The following is a 20032-nucleotide window of genomic DNA, read 5'->3' as shown; positions in this document are numbered from 1 at the left end:
TCCTGTCCCCAACAAAAATTAGTTTTGTACTTAATTAAAAGGATTCATCAATATATTGATTTAGTCATCATAATTCAAGCTAATTCTTGCCTGAATCACAGGAATGAATAAGGATTGTTCTTAGACATGATCAGTGTTAGTAACATATAACACACTGCTGAGCATTTTATTGTTTGATTAGTACCCACATCAAGGTCAAAGACATAAGTCTGTGTTGGTAATAAACAACATACGGTTGACCTCTTGAATGTTTGAGGAATATCCTATTGACACAGATTTAAATCAGTGTTGGAACAAATATTGTACAGCTGATTCCTGGAGTTTTATGCCATTACTCTATGAACACAGACATAAGTTAGTTTTGTAACAGATTACATACAATTGATTGTGTGAATATTTGGCCAGCACCCTAATTTCCAAAACTAATCTACACTTTATTTAGTTAAGCTGAAAGAAAAGTTTAATTAGATCTTATTTGTAAAGTATCCTTTTAATTAATCAATTACTTTAATCAGTTAACAATGGTATTTATGTTGTTATTTATCTGTCTCTTTTTATCTGCTAGACAATCATGGCTACGCATATGATATGGACCAAGGGGAGAGCAGCTATGAGCTTCATAATATTGAACCATCCCAGTTTTCACCCTCACAGTCAGACAGTTTCACGGAACAGTTGATCCAGAACCTTCCCAGCAACAGACTCAGTAAGGAGACATTGATTTTGTTTTTATTCTTATTTATTTACAGATATATCTACATGCACACACACACGCACACACACACACACACACACACACACACACACACCTTTATGCATACATCTAAGTTCAAATGTATACATACATACAACACATACACACAGTTTCAAATGTGTGTACATACAGCTTCACATACACACATGCAGCTGCACACACACACACATGCAGCTGCACACACACACAAATACATAAATTTTCACATGTACACATTCACATACACACATAATGTTCAGCTTTACATGCATATACACACATATACAAGTGCATGTGTGTGCAAGCACAGACACAAAGACATACACACATACAAATTTTTCCATCGTCACATTCTCACAATTACACATGCATATGCAGACACACACATTGTCAAATAAATTAGCATTACATTTGACAAAATAATCTAGATGCTAAATGGTTAATAAACTAACTTTCATTATATTTAAACTGCTGTTTGGAATATAAATAAACAAAAGGCTCTGACATGAAAATTATGATAGATGGTTTTAACCCTTTTCCTGATCTGTGTATCACACATAATACATAGGACATATTACCCTGGTATCCATGCATTATTTATGATACACATGTTTCACTGCCATATAATAACATTGATTCAACAGTTGCCATGAACTGCTTGATTTTGATTTGCCTGGACAATTTGGAGTTCCAGATTTTTAGTTTGTGACAGGCTATCCATGCTTGTGCCTTCCTGATCTTGATGTCTGCTTCTGAATTGCTCACCCAAGAAATTATCAAATGGGCTAAATGGAAGCTACACAAGAATGCTATGAATTGCCCTAAATGTGAAATGGCAGCAATGCATAACAAATGAATGCCTTTATAGAAACCTGCCAAAAGTTAGCAAGAAGACTGGGCAAAGACAGCTGCAATTATCTGGTTACTATGTGTGCCACTCTGAAGTGGAAGCATCCAAATTAGTCTTGTGGAACCCACTTCATGGTGATGTAAGAAGAAGAAAATGTTGTCACAATTAAGACAACTTGATTGCAGACACTGGCCTGGTATGTATCCAGGACCTTGAAGTAGTGATGATAGACTGAGAAATGAGGCAGCCAGACTTTATTGCTGCTGCCCAGGTTGGAACCAAGCCATAATAATAATAAATATGATATACATTCCCAGTTTCATTCAGTTACCAGAGTAACTTGGGACTTTTGAAAGAAAAGCTTTATATTACTCAGAACATCTGAAATAAGGCCTAACTAAAGTCTGAAAACAAGCTTGGATGTTTAGGACAAAATTATGCAAATAATTTGGACAGTTAAAGGGTTAATTTAAATTTGAATATTTCAAAATGAGTTGTTTGTATTGTGGGGACAAATTAGTCCTTGATGGTTTGGTGTTAAAAGAGTTAAACTCACATTCATAATGTCTCTGCAGCTTTGTCTACTAATAAAATGATTTTTTCTTCTAGTGACTGACCTTTCAAGAGCAAGAGATGGAACACTAAGATCTAGATCAACAACTAACACTATTAAAAAACGAAAAACTTTCCGATCAAAATCTTTGATGTATAAAACTGTGAGGATGCGACAAAAAGCAACCAGCAAAGACATTCTGCAGAAGTTAGAATCTGACGAACTAATAGACGATGGATACCTAACAAGCGAAGGCAAAGATGCATTAAACGCCATGCCAGTGAATCTAAGCAATAAGCGAGAAGTCATGTAAGATTGAGAACATTTTTTATTAATATCTTATTTGGATGAAGTAGTGAGAAAGGATTTTCAGACATTGAACTTTACAGAGGGGATGACAGGGGACCAAGATTTCTGAGTTTTCTGTGCTTGAGAAGACACATCAAGCTAAGTAAAATTGAGGTTGTCCTTGCATACAGGCATGTCCCTTGCATCCTTCTTCAGCTGAACATTTCTAATCTTGTAGCAGGGGGTGGATGCTCTGAAAGTGTAGCTGCTAGAATAAGAATAGCTTGGGCAAAGTTCAGAGAGCTCCTACCTCTGCTGGTGACAAAGGGCCTCTTGCTCAGAATAAAAGGTAGACTGTATGATGCATATGTACGAACAGCCATGCTACATGGCAATGAAACATGGATCATGACTGCTGAGGACATGCATAAGCTTGCAAGGAATGAAGCCAGTATGCTCTGCTGGTTGTATAATGTCAGTGTGCATACATGACAGAGTGTAAGTGCCACGAGAGAAAAGTTGGATTTAAGAAGCATCAGATGTGGTGTGCAAGAGAGACGACTGCACTAGTATAGTCATGTGTTGCGAATGAATGAGGACAGCTGTGTGAAAAAGTGTCACACCGCTGCAGTTGAGGGAACCTGTGGAAGAGGTAGACCCAGGAAGACCTGGGATGAGGTGGTGAAGCACGACCTTCAAATACTGGGCCTTACTGAGGCAATGACTAGTGACTGAGACCTTTGGAGATATGCTCTGCTTGAGAAGACCCGGCAAGCCAAATGAGACCATAACCCGTGGCCTATGCCAGTGAGTGTAACCAGCCCACTTATGAATACCCCTCGTTCATTGGACAATAAAGTTTGCTTGCGAAGACCTGTTGAGGCAAGTGAAATCAAAATCAAAATCACTGATGTGACCGATGACAGTGGTGCCTGATTGGCACTCGTGCTAGTGGAATGTTAAAAGCACCATCTGAAAGTGATCGTTGCCAGGGCCACTAGTTGGCTCCTGTGCTGGTGGTATGTAAAAAGCACCATTCGAGCATGATCGTCGCCAGTGTCGCCTTACTGGCACGTGAAAAAACCAACATTCGAGCGAGGTCATTGCCAGTGCCGCCGGACTGGCTCCCGTGCAGGTGGCATGTAAAAAATACCTTTTGAGCATGGTCATTGCCAGAGCTGCCTGACTGGCCCTTGTGCCAGTGGCAAGTAAAAGCACCCACTACATTCTCGGAGTGGTTGGAGTTAGGAAGGGTATCCAGGTGTAGAAACTTTGCCAGTTTAGATTGGAGCCTGATGCAGCCTTCTGGCTCGCCAGTCCTCAGTCAAGCCATACAAGTCATGCCAGCATGGAAAGCAGACGTTAAATAATGATGATGATGATGATGATGATGATATATATATATATATATACACATACACTAGAGACATCAAATACAGAGAGAGAGAGGTGTATGTATACAGGTGTGCACATTTTTGTTATTACTGCAACTCATCCAGTGGGCTCCCATTTACTTTCTGTGTACTCACTATTGCTCACAATGCTTGAATCCACCTGAGACTATACTATAACTCACTTTCCCAAGGTGCATTGTAGAAAGAACCCAGTTCTTATGATTATGAACTAGTTTTTAAATTTTTTTTTACTTCTTTGTTACATCCTCATAAAGCAATATATCTACCCCAACACATTTTGCCCAACATTCTAGTGATTCTTTGAGGAACTGAAAGAATATAAAGGGATGTAGCATAAAGGGATCCAAGAACATAACAGGATGGAGTTAAATGTCATACCAAATTCTGTTTGCCACTATACTGAATCCTCTGATAGATTTCATTATTGAAGCTAATTATAATTTTTTCTCTTTCTCTTCTATTTCCGCTCGACACACCATTGCAACTATTACATTAAACAACTTTGCTATTTACTACCAAAGACGAAGTTTAACTGACACGATAAGGTCAAAAGAAAAGACATTGTCGACTGATGTATGGCTTCGCTCAAATATACAAGGGGTAAGTTATTTTAGTTGTTTAGTTGTAATCAATGTTTAGTGTTGATTCCAAACTCATTTTGGAATATAGCTGGTTTACAATAATGGTTTTTCCATATACTCTTTACTCTCTTTTACTCTTTTATTTGTTTCAGTCATTTGACTGCAGCCATGCTGGAGCACTGCCTTTAGTCGAGCAAATCGACTCTGGGACTTATTCTTTGTAATCCTAGTACTTATTCTATCGGTCTCTTTTGCTGAACCGCTAAGTGACGAGGACATAAACACACCAGCATCAGTTGTCAAGCAATGCTAGGGGGACAAACACACACACATATACATATATATACATACATACAATGAGCTTCTTTCAGTTTCCGTTTACCAAATCCACTCACAAGGCTTTGGTTGGCCCGAGGCTATAGTAGAAGACACTTGCCCAAGGTGCCACGCAGTGGGACTGAACCCGGAACCATGTGGTTGGGAAGCAAGCTACTTACCACATAGCCACTCCTGATAAAAATGAAAAAATATAAAAAAGGGTTTTGCATGATCATGTATAGAGGAATATATTATTTAAAAGAGTTCCAACTCTTTTTTTTATGTTTTATTTATATTCTTATAAAATTAATGTGGGATATAGAATATGGAATATATAATATAAATAGTAAAATGAAATGAAGTATTAAATGTCTTATTGAATATATGAAATATTGAGTATTAAATATAGAGTATTAAATATATAAGGACTAGTATGCTTTCCTGCCTCATGGCAGTCATCAAGGTCCCATACACATATATACGGACGTATGTAAGTATGTACGTACATACATACATACATACATGCATGCATACATGCATACATACATACATACATACATACATACATACATACATACATATGCATACATGCATACATACATACATACATACATACATACACACACACACACACACACACACACACACACACACACACACACACACACTCACACACACACATACAAGATGCAGTATAGTCAAACAGTTAAGAAATTTCCCAGATTTGATTCTACTGCATAGCATCTTGAGCAAATGTTATAGCCTAGAGTTGACCCATACTCTGTTAGTGAAACATGGATATACAGAAACTATATAGAAACCCGTCAAATGAATCATAGCTGTAATTCAAGAGGTACAGCCTGGTCACACCCTGCAGATTCTAAGAATTATGTTAATGATACAATGTAGCTGCTGGATGCTCAACCATGTACATATTAATTCAGGCACTGCCCACATGGCATAACAACACATGGTATGTGGGCAGTGTGTGAAGATTGTGCTGAGACACCAGACATGCTAAAAAATACTGTCTGGCATACTTTTATCGCATGAAACTAATAATAGCACATAAAAATGTACATTATCTTTGTTAAATAATATTTGTCTCTCACCAGATGGAGCACATTGTTTGTTGATCTTAGCATCATGGAACAGTACACTTTATATATATATATATATATATATATATATCGCTCTGTATCTTTGTGTTAGTTTCTTTATATATATATATCTCTGTATCTCTCTTTATTCTACCCCATCATTTTTCTCCTAACTTATTTTCCATTTATCTCTGTATTTCAGTCATGGAGTCGGTTCAAGAGACGTCTCAGGAATATGACCTACTATATAGGTCTATGGCAATCAGTCATAAAGAAAATTGAGGGACTCTTTGGAAGCAGTGTCACCTCTTACTTCCTGTTTCTCAAGTGGCTGTTCTTCTTGAATGGTTTTACCTTCTTTTTAATGTTCTGTTTCCAAGTTCTTCCTCAGTTGCTCTACCGATTTCTACAAATGAAACCCAGTGGATACAAAAACAACAGCGAATTTGAAGTTGTAAACGTATTTAATGGCAAGGTGAGATAGATGTGTGTGTGTGTGTGTGTGTGTGTGTGTGTATGTGTGTGTGCATGTGTTTGTGTGTGTCTGTGCATGCACATGTGCAAATGTGTGTTTGTGCATGTTTGTGTACACATATTTTCAATAGTGTGTGTCCCTATAAATATATATGTGTGTGTGTTTGTACATATCTGAGTGTTTATAGGTGTACTAGCAGAAAGACTGCCCTACATATATATATATATATATATATATATATATATATCGACTGACTGGCCTTCGTAGGATTTTCGAGCGAGATCGTTGCTAGTGCCCCTGGACTGGCTCTTGTGTGGGTGGCACATAAAATACACCATTTTGAGCGTGGCTGTTGCCAGTACCGCCTGACTGACGTTCGTGCGGGTGACACGTAAAAGCACCCACTACAATCTCTGAGTGGTTGGTGTTAGGAAGGGCATCCAGCTGTAGAAACTCTGCCAAATCAGAATGGAGGCTGGTGTTGCCATCCAGTTTCACCAGTCCTCAGTCAAATCGTCCAACCCATGCTAGCATGGAAAGCGGACGTTAAACGATGATGATGATGATGATATATATATATATATATATATATAGAGAGATAGATAGATAGATAATAATATTAGAGATAAAATTCAAAATTACAGGTAAAAACTCAATTAAAATCAATTTATTAAAAATTGAAATTAAATTAAGTTTCACAGTATAAAATATATATAAATATATAGTTTTAGGGAAAAGAACCAAGGTTCATGAACTCATCGATGAAAATCCAGTCACATATAGAAAAAATAATAATTAAAAGCACAATAAGTAAGTATAATATAATACAAAGTAAATATCATAAGATAAAGATAATAAAATGACTAGACGTGTTTCATAACCAATTTTCAAATAGAAAGAAAATTTAAATCGATTAAAATCAATTAAAAATATCGAAAATCAATTCTATTCAAAAATATAGCTAATCTTTAGGTCAAAATACAACAATAATAATAATAAAAGAATGTATATATCAACCAACAATAATGGTTACACCAGACTCCAATCTGATCTGGCAGAGTTTCTACTGCTGGAATGCCAACCACTCTGAGAGTGTAGTGGGTGCTTTTTATGTGCCACCAGCACGAGGTCCAGTCCAGCGGTACTGGCCACGGCCACGCTCAAATGGTGTTTTTTTATGTGCCACCTGCACAGGAGTCAGTCCAATGTTTTGTTCATATGCCACCGGCATGTGTGCCAGTAAGGTGAAGCTGGAAATGATCACGCTCAAATGGTGCTTTTTACATGCCACTGGCATGGAAGTGAGATTGCTGCCAGAGCAGCGATCTCGCTCGGATGGTGCTGTTAGTGCTCCACTGGCACAGGTGCCAGTCTTCGAATTTGGTTCAGTTTCAGGTCTTCAAAAGTTGATGTCCTGGAAAAAGATGTAAGGGCAGAAATTTGTGTGTGTGTTGGGCAGGGGTTATGAGATAAGGTTAGACAGGTGTGTTGGCTTGGAATGAGATGAGTTGGGGCAGCTGTTTTTACAGGGTCTTGTGTCCAAAGAAGGAAAGGTATGCATAAGTAGGCTGGCTACACCCCTGGTAAAGGCCACGGGTTATGGTATCACTTGGCTTGCCGGGTCTTCTCATGCACAGCATATTTCCAAAGATCTCGGTCACTAGTCATTGCCTTGGTGAGGTCTAATTTTCGAAGGTCATGCTTCACCACCTCATCCCAGGTCTTCCTGGGTCTACCTCTTCCACAGGTACCCTCAACCGCATGGCTGTGGCACTTTTTCACACAGCTATCTTCATCCATTCTCGCCAAATGACCATACCAGCGCAATCGTCTCTCTTGCACACCACAACTGATGCTTCTTAGGTCCAGCTTTTCTCTCAAGGTACTTACACTCTGTTGAGTATGCACAGACATTACACATCCATTGGCGCATACTGGCTTCATTCCTTGTGAGCTTATGCATGTCCTCAGCAGTCACGGCCCATGTTTCATTGCCATGTAGCCTGGCTGTTCGTACACATGCATCATACAATCTGTCTTTTACTCTGAGCGAGAGGCCTTTTGTCACCAGCAGAAGTAAGAGCTCTCTGAACTTTGCCCAGGCTATTTGAATTTTGCCCAAGCTCTCTGAACTTTGCCCAATATATATGTGTGTGTGTGTGTGTGTATATATATATATATATTTTTCGTTTTGGGATTTGGTTTGCAAGATTTTTTATGTGATTTCGTGTGTTGAAGCATATTCTGTTGTGTCTGGGGAGAGTCATTTTCTTATTGTGCCTTAAAATTTAACACACTCACCGTTAAAATTTCCACTTATTTCTTATTTTTATTTTGCTAAAATTTTAACAAAATAGAAATAGGAAATAAGTGGAAATTTTACCAGTGAGTGTGTTAAATTTTAAGGCACAATAAGAACATGACTCTCCCCAGACACAACAGAATATATATATATATATACATATAGAAAATTGGAACCCAGTATTTTAAAAACAACTGCAAATCTGGTGTTAAGAAAGGCATCCAACCATAAAAACCATACCAAAACAGACACAGTAGCCTGGGATAGTTGTCTACCTGGCTGGCTCCTGTCAAACTGTGCAACCCAGATGATAATGATACATATGCATGCACACACACACACACACACACACACACACATGTATATATACATGTACATCAGCAGGCAGCTACGGGGAGTGGAACTGTACTCCTTAGATATTGGCTGAGTGCTCTAAACCATTGAGCTAAATGACCTGACAACAATTACTGTCAATTTTGATACTAAATAATAGCTTTACGAATGTGAGAAACACATACATACATACGTACGTACATGTGTGTGTGTATATATATATACATATATGTATATATATATATATATATATATATATATATATATTGGCGTTAGGAAGGGCATCCAGCTGTAGAAACTCTGCCAAATCAGACTGGAGCCTGGTGTTGCCATCCGGTTTCACCAGTCCTCAGTCAAATCGTCCAACCCATGCTAGCATGGAAAGCGGACGTTAAACGATGATGATGATGATGATGATATATATATATATATGTATATATAAAATATATAGTTTTAGGGAAAATAACCAAGTTTCAAGAACTCATCGATGAAAATCCACTATCACATATAGAAAAATTAATATATATTTTATATATATTTTATCTATAAAGCTCAATTTAATTTTAATTTTTTATAAATTGATTTTTACAGGGTCTTGTGCAGTTTTTACCTGCAATTTTGGATTTTGTCCCTAATATTATTATTATTATTATATATATATATATATATATATATATGTGCTTCTTTATTTTATATCCTTCTCTCTCAAATTCTCTCCCTCACTTTCTGTCTATGTTTCTATTACACAGGGCTGGATGGCAAATACAGAGTTGTTCTATGGTTTTTACACTAATGAGACTATTCTCATTACTGACACACAATACTTGATGCCGTATGCCTACTTCTACAGCGCCATCTTGAATTATTTATTAATCTTATGCGCAATGTTTTACAGGTGACAAATCTTATATGATTTTATTTTCTGTGTATTCTCTGTCAAGTGTATATTTTACCTTTCATATAGTGTGTATATGTGTTTCTCTCTTTCTCTGTGTATGCATGCCTCTCTTTATTTATGTATCTCTTTCTTTGTCTCTTACTTTTCCCCTTTCTGTGTCTGTTATCTTTGTCTACATTATTTTCTACCTTTATTTTTTCCTCTCAAATCATTAGAAATTATTAATATTACGGAGATGTACATGCATAGCAAGTGACCTGATCTGAAATCTGTGCTGCAATGAAAACAATTGCAGTGTGGATAAGCCATTTAAAAACACACAAAAACCGTTATTATTAATTAAAGATAAAAGAGATCATTGTTTGTTCTGGTTCTTTGCTTTTTATGTTCAAATCTTGCCTGGATCATCTTTACTTTAATGATCCTGTGAAGATGAAAGGCAAAGTACCAGTGAAGAACTGAGATCAATTTTATCACTAACCTCTCCACCTGAGTATTTAGCCTTCACCACCACCATCACCACCACCACCACTGCTATTACATTTAGTTGTAGCTCAGCCCTAATTTAGCTGATATATAATTAAGGGTATTCCAGCCATAACCATCCAGTTTTATTTTTAGATATAATATATTAAGGGCTATGTTAACCAATGCATCCTGCCTAGTTTAAGATGGTGTGATTTGAAAGAGATTTAACTGCTATTTTTAGCAGGTTCAGTAGCCACTTAAGGCCATTCTTCTTTGGTATAGAAGAGCACAGAACAGAATGCTTTGTGTTACCTTCCCACATCGCCTTCCTTTCTTCTACAGGGAAGGTGATGATCTCAGATTTTTCAAAAGAGCCACACCATCAATGGTGAGTACCTGCCAACTTGCTGAGGCAGTTAGAAAAGGCTATCAAGACCAAAAACCTAGGAAAACTAATGAAAGAGATCTAGTTTCATCAGAACAATGCTCCAGCATATAAGTTCTTGATTTCAGTGGCTGCTCTGCCTGACTTTGGTTGGTAAGCAAGCTACTTACCACACAGCCATATAATTGTTTTTATTAACTGTCATTGCTAATGTTTATATCAAGTTACTATTGATATTGGTGTTGTTATTATTCTTAGTATTGCTCGGTCATACAAGGAGAACTATATTGAAGCAACCACTGAAGACAATTTTTACTTTGTTACAAAGATCTTCACTATATGGGACTATAGTGTGATATCAAGGGATGCTGCAGCCCTGCGGCACAGGAGCATCCATAATGAAATCAAGGTAAGTCTGGTCTACCTGTATATATGCATTATTGAATGAACATGTACATGCATACCTGTACATGTATACGCACACATGTGAGTGTGTGAACATATCAATCTGTGCAGTGTGTCTGAATACTCATGTGCAGGTGTATCTCTGATTGGGTGTTTATGTGTGTGTACATAATTTTCATGTGTGTGTCTATATGATTATAAATTGTACTTGTGTGTATGATGTATATAGAGGTGCATGTGTATGACGTATATAGAGGTGCATGTATATGATGTACATAGGCATAGAATTTATGCTTATGGATATTCAACTGTACTTATGGATATTCAACTGAAGTACATGCATACACACTTCATGATATTTACACACAACACTGTCCAGGTGTGGCTGTGTGGTTAAGAAGTTTCCTTCCCAACCACATGATTCTGGGTTCAGCCCCACTGTGTGACACTTTGGGCAAGTGTTTTCTACTTATAGCCTTGAGACAAACAAAGCCTTGTGAGTGAATTTGGTAGACAGAAACTGTCAGAAGTCATCCCCTTCCATATTTTTAAGAGGTCATGGGCCAACAGGTTTTTGGGATCCTATGATGTGGCATAAAGCTAAACCCTTTATGGACAGGAAACCTAAGGTAATCCCATAAACCGGCCTTCGCCATTTTAATACATATTGCTCTACATCTTAGAGTGTGCTTCTTCTTTCAGATTTATGTTTTTTACAGACAATATATCTATATATATGTGTGGTGTGTGTGTATATGTGAATGCATATATATCATCATCATCATCATCATCATTGTTTAACGTTCTCATTCCATGCTGCCATGGGTTGGATGGTTTGACATGGAGCTGGCTAGCAGGGAGCTGTCCAGACTTGAACTGTCTGTTGTGGCATGGTTTCTATGACTGGATATCCTTTACATAGCACTAGCACAGGTGCCTTAACACAGCATCAGCACGGGTGCTTTCTAAGTGGCACCAGCACTTGAAGGACAAGCCTATATGTGTGGAAGACAGCAGTTTTACTTTGCTTGATATGTGTTCTCAAGTACAGCAAATTGCTACATTTCCCAGCCTCTTCACATGCACAAGAAGGCAAGCCCTAATTCACCAAGAGTTACATACTCTTAGCATTTACTGTAGTTCAATACAGATACATCATGACCTTCACTGTAACACTGTGATTTGAGGCACTTGCATGTTGACTTATAATACTAGAAAAAATTTGTTTACACATACAAACATGATCGATACCAGGACCGCCAGACTGACTCTCATGCCAGTAGTATGTAAAAAGCACCATCCGAATGTGGCCAATGCCAGTGCCCACTGACTGGCTCCCCTGCCGGTGGCATGTAAAAAGTGCTATCCAAACGTGATTGATGCCAGGGCTGCCTGACTGGCTCTCGTGCTGGTGGCATGTAAAAAGCACTATTCAAACATGATCAATGCCAGGCTGTCTGACCAGCTCCTGTGCTGGTGGCACGTAAAAAGCACCCACTACATTCTCGAAGTCATTGGCATTAGGAAGAGCATCCAGCTGTAGAAACATTGCCAGACCAGATTGGAGCCTGGTGCAACTGCTGGCTCTCCAGACCTCAGTCAAACCCTCCAACCCATGCCAGCAAGGAAAACGAATATTAAACAATGATGATGATGATGATGTGTGGGCCTACACTAACGTTTAACTATAATATTGATTCTTCATCTAATAAATGAATGAATTACAATGGACCAATAAAAATTCAAGACAGGATCATTGAAAGTTCTTGAATGAACCAGAAAGAATCAAATTTTGAGAAAAGATAATTCACTGAAATTTTTTCTACTTTGCAGGAATATCTCTCTGAGTTCAAAGATTCCAAGAAAGAGATGAATTTTGATAGTAAAGCGAGAATTTTCTTTTTACGGCTGTTAAGTCATATTCTAGTTTTGTGCTTGATCAGTGCCTGTGGATATGCTGTCTATTATCTCTCTACAAATCTAAAAGATGAAGTAAGTTGTCAGTTTTACAAACTTACATCTTACAATATGAACTTTCACTTCATTGCAACTCCTCTTCATTTTCTGCTTGTTTTATAGTCTAACAATAACACATTCGTTATTATTTAACATATTTCACCCAGTTAACTTTATCCTTTTATTCTAGTCTAGGAAGGATAAAAGAAAAACAAAAAACACTGTAGCCTCTCCCACCTCCTCATAGTAACTACTACCTCTTCAGGGACACCAACCTGCTAGAAATAGCAATTAAATCTTTCTCAAGTCACATCCTACCATTTCTTTTCCTTTTTATTTTTATTTTTTTGTCAAAAAAAGTTGGAGGACACACTGGATAATATAGTCCTAGGAACACTGGATAAATGATAGTCAACACTGGAGTACCTTTGACCATAAGTCTGCTGGATCAAGGCTAAACAATCAGCACCATCTTATTATTCCTTAATTCTCTGCTTAACCCATTAATATTTAAACCAGCCATATCCAGCCCAAATATTCTGCTTGATTTATATTGAAACTGGTCAGATTCTACCTTTCACACCTACCTGGCAATGTCATTCTGAAAATAAACAATCACGTTGTTGAAATCTTGAAACTATGAGACTATGCATGATCAATTCAAAGCAACGTGAATTAATTACATTCAACTGAATAATCAGAGTGCTAAAGGGTTAACCTTCATCTTGATAATTCTTTTTAAATTTCATTCTGTTTTTATTCCTTGCATTTTCTATTGCTATTCATCTATCAGTTTATCTATTTTAACTTGTCCAGACTTCAAATGAGTTCCTGCAGGATTTTGGCGTGCCTATATTGATGTCAGCCTCAAACCTTCTTTTACCTTTAATTTTTACGGCTATAACCTACTTAGAGTCCTATGAACTCCCACAGACCAACTTATATGTGACAATGGTGAGGTAAGAGAAATTAATTTTCTTCCTCAGTTCTGTTTTTTTTTGTTTTGTTTTTGTTGTTCTAGTTGTCCCACTTTATGGTGATTTTGTATTGGATTCTGTTATGTTTTAATACAGAATTATCAATTTACTCGAATGCTAACTAACCAAAAATGGAGCAAATATGTGAGCAATATATTCTCAAGAATACACACTGCTTAAAGCAGAACCCAGAAATCCACGTGCAACACAAAGTAGTATGCAAATTAGAACTATTATTTGTACAAATTAACAAAATACAAATACAATTGCAAAAATCACCAAGCTCAGTTTGATACCTGGTCAGAACTGAATTAGAGCAATATAACAGATTGAAACCTTATCACTGAGTCTAGTGACTGATTGAAATTGAGTCAAGTAAATTCTACTGGATTCAGAAACAGACTGAATAATGATAAGAATGGTGGACTTTGCTGTGAAGACAACATATGAGTGTTCAGCTATTGCCGAACGACCCGTACAAATGATATGTTTATAGTGATCAAATGTATTATGTACTGTACATTAGCTCACTCCCTCCATCAAATAGATGTTGCCTGAATAGGTACATGATGTACCATGTGTCAGGTGCCGAAGTGATCACAGAGCAACACATAAGGTGATTTGCTCAAGAATGCAATGCACCACCCGGTCTAGAAATTGAAATCATGATCTCACAATCATGAGTACAACACACTAACCACAGGGCCATGCATCCTCAAATGATAATAATAATAATGATGATGATGATGATGATGATGATGATGATGATGATGATGATGATGATGGTGGTGGTGGTGGTGGTGGTGATGGTGGTGATGGTGATGATGATGATGATGATGATGAGCCTGGTGTACCCTTATCAGATGGTATTCATGTTGGATTGGCAAAGGTAAGAAGATGGTATGAATATGTGCCAAAAAGTGTGGTAGAAATGATGGAGTTCACGATTCATTGTGTTCATGGAATCGAACATTGAAACCCAAATATTATACTGGTAGACAAGGAAAAAAAATTATGCCTGACCATAGACTTTGTTTTCTGGTATGCTGGGCAAAATGCTTAGCAGCATTTTGTTTGCCTGCATGTTCTGAGTTCAAATTCCACCAAGATCGACTTTGCCTTTCATCCTCTTGGGGTCAATAAATTAAGTACCAGTGAAACACTGGGGTCCATGTCATTGACTAGTCCCTCTCCACAAATTTCAGGCCTTGTGCCTTTAGCAGAAAGTATTGTTATTATTATTATTATTATTATTATTATATTCACCATCATCATTAAAGATGGTGGATAGGCAGAACCATTAGAGTATTAGATAAAATACCTTTCAGCATTTAGTCTCACCACTTTGTCCCTTTGTGTAAAGTTGAATTCTGTTGGAATCAAATTAATTGTTCTTTCTTTCTAAGACAGATAAAATGAAGTACCAGTCAAGTACTGGAAACATTTTAATCGGTTATATCCTTCCTTCAAATCTGTTACCCATTTTTAAGGGTAGAAATCATTGTATCTATCATATATCACTTGTTTTATATATATATATATATATATATATATATATATATATACATATGAACGAATACAGATTCATATAGTGAACATTATTGTTTTCAATATTTCCAACAAATTATCATTTGAAATAATAAAATTAATTGTATTTATTTAATTTTTATTTCCTTTTATCTCATTTATGTATTTTTTCTTCTTTTTGTTCTCTATCATTTTAGAACAATGTTATTATCAATCGTTAATATGGCAATGCTCTGTTTATACTGGTCAAGGAAAGTAATAATGAATGAGAGTACACAGGTGAGACAATGAATATAAATTAATACAATTCACACTACCATGTATACATCACACTAGCATTCACAGTATGTATCATATTAACATGAATACTTTACACTAGCATTTGCATACATCACACAAGTATTCACATGCGTCACTCAAGCATTTGCAGGCATCACATGCATCACTCAAGCATTCACATGCATCAATCAAGCATTTGCATGCACACTCAAGCATTTGCATGCATCATTCAAGCATTCGCAGGCATTACTCAAGCATTTGCAGGCATTACTCAAGCATTTGCAGGCATTGCTCAAGTATTCACAGGCATTACTCAAGCATTCACATGCGTCCCTCAAGCATTCTCATGTCACTCAAGCATTCGCATGCATTGCTCAAGTATTCTCATGCATCATTCAAACAATCGCATGCATCACATACATCACTAAGGCATTCACATTCATCAGGCTAACATTCACATACACCACAATTGCATGTATACATCACACTAGTGTATATACATTGCACAAGCATGTACAGACATCAACTACCATGTATACATATCATCAGATTAGCTTGCATTCATCAGATTAGCTTGCATTCATCAGATTAGCTTGCATTCATCAGATTAACTTGCATTCATCAGATTAACTTGCATTCATCAGATTAGCTTGCATTCATCAGATTAGCTTGCATTCATCAGATTAGCTTGCATTCATCAGATTAGCTTGCATTCATCAGATTAGCTTGCATTCATCAGATTAGCTTGCATTCATCAGATTAACTTGCATTCATCAGATTAGCTTGCATTCATCAGATTAGCTTGCATTCATCAGATTAGCTTGCATTCATCAGATTAGCTTGCCTGCTCTCATGTACACATTCACACACACAAGCATTCATGATTATTCATCCACAATTGTTCTCATCATCATCAGTGTCGTCATGTCACTATTGCTGTTGCATATTCTAACATCATCACTATTGTCACCATCATTGTTATCGCCTCTCATTGTTACTATCATTATCAAAAACACTGAGAATGATGTTGACGATGATGATGATGCTGCCAACATTGATAACAACAACTATAACAACGAAAATTATGACAACAAAAGCAATGAGAACAACATCATAACTTTCATCCTCTTCATTGTCACTCACCTGCTCATCGTCCTCATTCATATTGTCATCTTCATTTTTCTTGTTATTGTCAGTATCACCCCCACTATTATCATCATCATCATCACCATCATCATCTTTATCCTCATTGTCATCATCATCAGTTTGATATCTTTATTCTTCTCTTTCAGTGCTGGGAAACCTTCATCAGCCAAGAAATCTACCGTTTAGTGGTAATTGATTTCTTCTTCACCATTCTCTACACTTTAGTCTTCGAAGTAACCTGGTTGTAAGTTTACCTTTTCACTGCACAGTTAACATTTTCTTTTGCCTTGGATTTTTATGCTTTTATTTATTGATTCCAGCAAGTAAAATGGTGTATTGTGGAGGGAAGCAGGGTTTTCCATCAGTGATACTGCAGCCTTTATTCTGGTTTGAGTGTGAAATAAGGAATTTGATACAGAACTTTGTTTTGCTAAAGGATATCTAAGTGTTCTGGACATTTTGAACACTGAAAATGATCACACAATGTGTGTGTGTGTGTGTGTGTGTGAGAGAGAGAGAGAGAGAGAGAGAGAGAGAGAGAGAGAGAGAGAGAGAGATACATAAGTGGTTAAAGATAGATATCATTTTAATATGACTGGCATCTATATTATTGTTATTCTTGCTTGCAAGTAATCTACTGAACAGCTAATTATTGACTGCAGATTAAGTGTTCCAGATATACAATGCTCTACCTAATTAAGGTTTGTCATTTGGGGATACATGTTGTACTCTCAAATTGGCCCATGTGGTTTCTGGTTTGGTATCTAACCAAGCAGCAGCATCTTGGGCATGTATTTTCTAATATAACTTCAGCTTGACCATACCTTGTGAGTGAAATTTGTGTGGCAGCCCATTGTATATATATATATATATTCCCAAATAAACATATAAACATGCTCTTCAATTTTGAGGTTCATTATGTATGTATGTATGTATATATGTATATATATATATATATATATATATATATATATATATATATAAAGTGAAATCGAAATCGTAATTGAACCAAATTCGATAACTGGCACCTGTGCCAGTGGTGCACTAACAGCACCATCCGAGCGTGGTCATTGCCAGAGCAGCTGTCTGGCTTCCATCCCAGTGGCATGTAAATAGCACCATTTGAGCGTGATCGTTACCAGTGTCACCTTACTGGCACTTTTGCCGGTGGCACATGAAAAAACATTCGAGTGAGGTCGTTGCCAGTGCCGCTGAACTGGCTCCTGTGCAGGTGGCACGTAAAAAACACAATTTTGAGCATGGCCGTTGCCAGTACCACCTGACTGGCCCTCGTGCCAGTGGCACGTAAAAACACCCACTATACTCTCGGAGTGGTTAGCGTTAGGAAGGACATCCAGCTGTAGAAACTCTGCCAGATCAGATTGGAGCCTGGTGCAGCCATCTAGTTTGCCAGTCCTCAGTCAAATCGTCCAACCCATGCCAGCATGGAAGGCAGACGTTAAACGATGATGATGATGATGATGATGATATATATATATATGGGAAAAAAGGTCAAGGTAGAAAATGCTAAAATAATTGTATAAAAACATTTCAGTCATTGAGATTTTTTCAACTGTAAGTATGGAAAACAATAAAATTTTGGGAAAATTAAAGGAAAAGTTTTTAAAAGAATATTTGCATAGTATACTAATGTCTCCAAAATTTAATTGTTTCCCATACTTACAGATGAAAAAAACTCAATGACTGAATGAAACCAGTACTGAAATGTTTTTTATAAAATTATTTTAGCATTTCCTACCTTGACTTTTTTCCCATATATATATATCAACCCATGTGTTCCTTATCAACTTCCCCCCCCCCCCCCACACACACTTTATATTATATTATATCATATCTTTTTATAGTACAATTACGTAAATAAATTTTTAATATGTCAATTATATTTCTCTATTTATTTTAATATTTATGTAGTGGATCTTGCATGCAAGAAGTAGATTCGATCCACCATAACCAAATTTAAATTAACACTGCAACAGAACTTTTCCCACGGTGGAACAATGGTTTTTCTCTGACAGCAGTTTTACATTTTCCAGATGCCTTTAGCTAGGCCAAAATAATGTCTTCACCACTTGACCCTTTCTAACCTCTTCTACTTCACCAAAAACTAGAATAGAGATAACAAGACCACCAACTAAATCTATTGTTCTCAATGATATGTCTATCCTTCTAGATATTTATAAAAGCAAGAACCCCCTCCCCCTGCAAGCAAAAGTCAGTTAGTCACCAGTCGGTGATAACTCAACGAATTCAGTCACATAGTGACTGACCAGCTAGAACCTTGGCCAGAGGGAGAAAGGAAGTTTACTGTCAGCAGCTGTGAAACAACGTCCCACACCCTACAACTCTCACTAGCTCTAATTCTGTTCTGTCATTCTATCTCTCTCAGTAATTACTACTAAACAGTGAAGAGGACACAAACACAAACTTTACTTTGCATGCTTTTGGATCTATCATAACCTGCCCATCGAGGCAAGGTATTGTAATGTAATGGTAAATAAATACTTTCTAAAACTCTATCCTATAACATGGCGTTATAACAACAAATTCTTATCAGTCACAACAGCTGACTCCGACATTTCATAATATTGTTTACTAATCAATTTCTCCCATTACACTTAAGTGGCAATATACTACACTTTATCGTGCAGTTACTGTTAATACTTCATTTAGAGAATTAACATTGCTTGTTTTCACCTTTTCGATATCAGTGAAGAATTTCACTGGAAAAGTAGATGTAAGATTGCCAAGATTTTATCTCTCTCATCAAAGATCAGTGGCTATCGAACGCCGACGAAGGGAAATAACCCTGAAACCTGGGTCCGTTCGTGCTACAGATCATGATGGGAGGGATAACTTCCCTTGGCAAACAGGACACAGTAGTGTGTCGATAAGCCAGCTGGAGGAGATGTCCTCCTGGGGCTAAAAGCAACAGTAACATCCACCCCTAGTGGTCAGCCACACTTAAGTGGCAATATACTACACTATATATATATATATTTATAGGACTGGCTCATGTGCGGGC

At 37.1% G+C, this 20032-nt stretch overlaps 1 protein-coding gene across 1 annotated transcript in view; it reads left to right on the top strand.

The window, feature by feature from the left end:
* The window catches only part of LOC106868847 (transmembrane channel-like protein 5), a 103086-nt gene that overhangs the window by 62586 nt on the left and 20468 nt on the right, over positions 1-20032 (top strand). The window contains exons 3-12 of the mRNA XM_089355716.1: positions 566-706; positions 2193-2445; positions 4361-4439; positions 6041-6313; positions 9698-9843; positions 10958-11108; positions 12938-13096; positions 13877-14019; positions 15762-15843; positions 17136-17233. Coding sequence (XP_089211842.1) covers positions 566-706; positions 2193-2445; positions 4361-4439; positions 6041-6313; positions 9698-9843; positions 10958-11108; positions 12938-13096; positions 13877-14019; positions 15762-15843; positions 17136-17233 — 1525 coding nt within the window. The remainder of the gene's footprint in view (positions 1-565; positions 707-2192; positions 2446-4360; positions 4440-6040; positions 6314-9697; positions 9844-10957; positions 11109-12937; positions 13097-13876; positions 14020-15761; positions 15844-17135; positions 17234-20032) is intronic.

This window comes from Octopus bimaculoides, chromosome 7, assembly GCF_046866305.1.
Source record: "Octopus bimaculoides isolate indiv1 chromosome 7, ASM4686630v1, whole genome shotgun sequence".
NCBI lineage: Eukaryota > Metazoa > Mollusca > Cephalopoda > Octopoda > Octopodidae > Octopus > Octopus bimaculoides.
This window is presented reverse-complemented; position numbering and strand designations above follow the sequence as displayed.